This window comes from Schistosoma mansoni (genome assembly GCF_000237925.1).
Source record: "Schistosoma mansoni, WGS project CABG00000000 data, supercontig 0041, strain Puerto Rico, whole genome shotgun sequence".
NCBI classification, from domain to species: Eukaryota; Metazoa; Platyhelminthes; class Trematoda; order Strigeidida; family Schistosomatidae; genus Schistosoma; species Schistosoma mansoni.
Genome location: NW_017386027.1, coordinates 224,696 through 230,199, shown reverse-complemented (window position 1 = coordinate 230,199; position 5,504 = coordinate 224,696). Strand labels below are relative to the sequence as shown.

The window sequence follows — 5,504 nt, the reverse complement described above, 5'->3', positions numbered from 1 at the left end:
CCATTTCGATTGATTCAGAGTCATGTCACCTAACATTTACAACCATTGGTTATAATCATTGCGCGGACCCTAACCAAATAGTCTGGATTTACGTACCTGACCCATTTAAACATTGCATGGATTCATGGACTGACTTGGTGTTTTAGCTAGGTAGACAACTATCATGGAATCCCAATAACCTACGAATCTTTTATTTTTAAAAGTAATATTTTATTCCCATAAAACAGAACAAAGTGAATTAGTATGTAAACTCGTTTTTTGGTTGGCAGACGCATGTAAGGCGTAGCATGTCATTCATAATACGTTTTGTAAAAACGAGGTGCTACAAAACATCACTGTTGGCCTTTTAAAACAAATGACTACTTATAGTAATATAATGTAATATCATTTCATTTTAGCTAAATTACTCACTGTATTGTTTGTTCGGGGAAATAGCATACAATGTGACTGGGTGTAGATTGAAAAGAATTAGATCTGAATCGCATGGAAAAACAACTAATACATACTTTTGTTGTCTACGTATCATAAAAGTGTTGTCCATGCAAAATAATCAACCTCTAAGTAAAAAGCCAAATTTCCAGCTTGTATTTTAGAAACAACTATAGTGGGCAACACAGTGAATATCGAAAAAAATGACATTGAGTAGCTTTTCGATAAGTTTTTCCTCGCTGTCTACCTTACGCTTTATGATCCTGCTTATATATTGAAATCGTAGAACCCAGTACACAACGTAGAACCATATAGTTAAGCCTTCATACTTATTGGATAGACCATTCATATGTTTATTTATTTAAACTCAAAAGCGTTGGTACAAAGGGGAATGAAAAATATATATGCCCTATGCGAAATATCTATCATTTAATTTGTGTGTTGACTGGGATACTGCGTGGTTTCCCAAACTAAAGCAGATGGTTTCCTGAGAGCGTTACATCTCGAGTTTTTGATCATTTGTTCCCCAAGGTTCCTAGAGTAAATTTGCACCGATGGTTTGCCATCCATCCATTTCTCTCTGTAAATATATATATATATATATATATCAGTGAGAGAAGCATCAATGAAGCAACATATAAACCAGGATATCAGAACAAAACTTACTTTAAACTGATCAATAGTAACAAATTGATGGAAATATGGAAGAATATCTTCTAATTTCAATAGAGGGCAATCTCTTAATAAATTGATAGCCTCTTGCATACCTCCATCAGTACTAATAATATGGTGGGCTGAAAGTGAGAAAAGTAATGACAACATCACGAACGAACAAATAAAGGAGCTGAATATTCGTTGTAGAGTTAGTTGATTGAAAATCAATTGCTTATCCACACACACACACACATACTAGAACGATGGGACGCTGTTTAGTAAAAGATTTAGTTATGCTGAAACAATGAAGAGTTGAGAATATCTTTAGATTGACGTGAAAAAGTAGTTGTTATATCTTGTGGTCGAGTGGATGTCTAGTTAAAGTATGACTTGATGAGACCGCCGATCAGAGAGCATCGAATTATCGATTGGAACAGTAACACACGAAAACCGTACGAGCAGTCTAGAGTGCTTATCGATCTTGCTTCTGCCTAGCCCAGCCAGTTAAGTCCACAACACCAATAACAGCCTCTGCGGTATGAATCATTGTATTTCAAACATACTGAGTTTATATACCAATCAGACTGAACACAACGTACCAATAAAATAGAAAATAACATTTTTACAAGAGTTAGCCAAATGTGGCTGTGAATAAGGGGAGAAGTAATTAATAGACTGGGTATAACTCAGGAATGGTAAATCGTACAATAATAGTCAAAATAATGCTCATAATGAAAGGAACATGAATATTAGTAGCTTAATTAAATGGCAAATATATGATAGCCTACTATGGGACTCCTTAGCAGTGCGCATCCAAGATCCCGCACTTGCGAGATTCGAACCCAGGACATACCAGTCTCAAGGCGAAGCCCTTCCAGGTTTTCGATGGTGGTCTAGCTCAATCGACTAATGATTTCAACTGTGAAAATACTAAATTCTCCACAAAACCCCATTTAAAATATATGATAAACATTATATGCATAATATGGGTCCATAAATTGATTCCAAAGTTACCATTCACTATTGTTATCGGGATATAACAGTAGTTCTGGACTAAACAAGTTCTTGAAAAAAATATCAATATAACATCATTCTCTGTTTAATTTCTGGAGAACTCACTGTTAGATTATGATTAATAACGAAGACAGAACACATAAATAGTTTTATTACCCGGATATATACTATATATAAATGATTTTACTTTGATTTACCATGTATTACAGATTTATTATAACACTGGTAATACTGTAGTGAATGAAGAAATCATGTGGGGATAACCAATTTATTGTTTAATGCCAAATTACGGAATGTCTTCGTAAAGTATAAACAACTAAACATTTAAATGAGTAGAGATGGGTGTTGGGTAGCAATAAAACCCACGACGCGCGTTTCGTCCTATTTGAGACTCGAACCCAATACTGTTCTCTTCAAACACAATCGCATTATCCACTTAACTACTGAACCTAGATAACTATTAGCTTGTGCAGTGGGGTGAAGTTTTAATTCATTTTTGTATTGGTTGTTTGAATCTTTCTATTACATTATTTGCACATCTCCTATCAACTGTCTTTTATAAACTTCGTCGTTTCTTTATTCCTATTGTTATTTTGATTACTCTCTGGTTTATCTTTCATCTCTTCATTTCAATATTTTGCTCGCAGGCCTATCACTTTCGATTGAAGCTACATCCTACTTATATCTGTTAACATAAGTAGTACACACTACAATAATATTTATTATTCAATACCAAAGCTTGAAAAATTCCCATTTATGTTGCTATAAATCACAATATCAAAGTGTTGAGATGATCCTGCAAATTTCTCGCAATAGACATGACAAACTCAGGAAACATTAAGAAGCATTTTATTCAATTAGTGTTTGACTAGACCTTTTGCTAGAAATATCGCGAAAATGAAAAGTCACATGTAGAGATTCTGATTGACTGATTACCACACTGCTACTATGTTTAGTAGTATTCTAGAATTTTCAGGAAAACCCAATGACTCCTAAAATACTATAAAAACCCTATATTTTCTGTACATAAATGAACCTTTGGAGTAAAGTGCTTCTCGCATATTTTGTGCCTTATTCTCTTGTGTTCAAGTCGCTGTGTAGTTCTAGCTTGGAGGTTACGAGACTAGCAGCTTAGGATCCGAATAAAGCGTTCAATCACCAAGACTTATCACAAAGCATCAACTCACAGTTCAAAACACAAATTATACAATGAGAATATTTTAGAAAATGTGGCAACATGTTAATGACAGATGTATGTTATAATCTGTATAATTTGATCTACTACAAAACCCCTTCAACTAAACTACAACAACCAGCTCACTAACAACTTACTTGATGATTCTCTCAAGGTTCCAGTAGGAAGTCTTGACTGGTGCAGTTTATATACTTAAGGAGCGAAACAGTTTTCGTTAGTGGCAGTAAGTGATCAAAGTGTTGAACAAGAAATTGATTGAATTTGAAATTTTACCACTGGACGGTGATATAGTCATTCTAATGGTAAAGTGTTCGTTCAGAGACTTGAACATTCTGGATCACATTTCTAGTGAGGTCATGAGTTTGTACAGTTCAAGAGCCCTTTAAAAGAAATAGATGTGTAGTATTAACTGGTTTCCAATGACAACCTAGCCGAGTTTCATCTGTGATGAATATTATCTACACATCAGACTTGATTTACTAAAATAGACCTAAGGTAATTCGCAAGCATTTCAATTTCCATTAAGTGTGGTGTACTACCAGTCATTTTTCAGTTACTTATAACAAATTTGTGTTCTAATATTCAACAATATCGGGATGTGCTACATTAAAAACATTCGTAATAGACAGTTCCAGATAACTCCAACCACTCGAAATAAATTTATGAGTAGAAATAGCAATTTAGTACACAGTACTCATCCACTAAACGAACGAAAGAAAAAAGAACCTCAACATCCTGGACATGATACATTGTGAGAAATCTCAACTTGAACAGTAACCAAGATGATGCATGATACAACATATCACATTGCTTACCTAATTGGATCCATAATTGACGACGTACAATAGAATTCAAGAATTCACTTTGAGCAATTTCTTTAGCGCATGGTATATCATTCTACAAAGAAATTAAAAATTATGAAAAAGCTTGATGATTACTTTATTGTGTTTATTTATTTAAACATACGAAATCCTGGTACAAGGAGGCACCAAATATCCATGCGCTACACTTCGTCATTTGATTTATGTGAGGGCTGGAATACTGTCTGGGTGCCCAAACCGAAGCAAGTGGTTTTCATAGAAAGTCATTCCTCGAGCATTTCATATAGCGGTCTAATCCCCAAGACAGTGCAGAAACATCATGAGAAGCAGTCCCATGATAGTCGGTGAACAACAATAGGCTGATACGTCTTTTTTCCCCTCAGGATCCTGGAGCCAATGAGTACCAATAGTTTGTAATTGTGGTTTTCCAACTCCTCTAGGTGGATTCTCTATACCTACTAACCTGGTTAAAGAATTGGACATTCGCTTTTAGTCCTCTCAATTTCGTAAAGAACATCCTCGTTGTGAGAAGACAGTGAGTAGGACTTCCCAGACAGTGGCTGTATATGTGTGGCCATGTGAGAGCATTTGGAGAGTGAAAGCTGACACTTCCCACCCTCGACCGTAACAGAGCACATCTGTATATACGTATAACGTAAAACTGTTAAGAAATGAAATTACTTTAGACATGAGTATTGTTATTGAAATGTTTGAATGTATTCCTGGTAAGATCTATCTTGGTGAAATTACATTCATGCTTACAGTTTAGTGAACGAACATTAGGTAGGGATAATCAACTTATTTTTCAATGCAAAATCATACAATGGCTTAGTAACATATAAAAATCATACATCAAATACGTCATCTGCACATCTTCTTTGAGTTGTCTCCTACAAACTTCATCGTTTCTTCATGCCTGTTGTTATTTTAATGGCTTACAGTTTTCTTCTCTCTCTTCTTTTGATTTTCATAATATACCAGTAAGAATTCAACTTTCCATACCAGATACATACTACATATATCTGACCGTATTAGTAGCACACATCATAGTATTGATATCGTAATGAACAAGAACTCAGGTGAAGGAAAACAGCTTTATTGTTTAATGAAAAACTACAGAATATCTTCGTAAAACATGAAAACTATACAATCAATACTTCAGTTGAAAATCATTCAATCCAGTCGTCTTAACCTTCTGCTTCCAGATAGTCCTCTTCTGATTGATGTTACATACTACCTATGTCCGTTTACATAAGTAGCATACACTACAGTGTTAGTAACAGATTAATTGTATTACAAAATTCTAATTTTAATAAATTTTATTAGACCACCAGGGAAAACATGGAGGCACTGGATGGCCGTTTCGTCCTATTGTGGGACTCCTCAGTGGC

The 5,504-nt window shown here is 34.8% G+C and overlaps 1 protein-coding gene across 1 annotated transcript in view; it reads right to left on the bottom strand.

Moving 5' to 3' along the window:
- The window catches only part of Smp_142210 (vacuolar membrane protein related), a gene marked incomplete at both ends in the record, with an annotated part of 40,262 nt that overhangs the window by 8,668 nt on the left and 26,090 nt on the right, over window positions 1–5,504 (bottom strand). Inside the window, 2 exons of the mRNA XM_018790651.1 lie at window positions 1,096–1,223; window positions 4,108–4,189. Of these exons, the coding sequence (XP_018646050.1) occupies window positions 1,096–1,223; window positions 4,108–4,189 (210 nt within the window). The remainder of the gene's footprint in view (window positions 1–1,095; window positions 1,224–4,107; window positions 4,190–5,504) is intronic.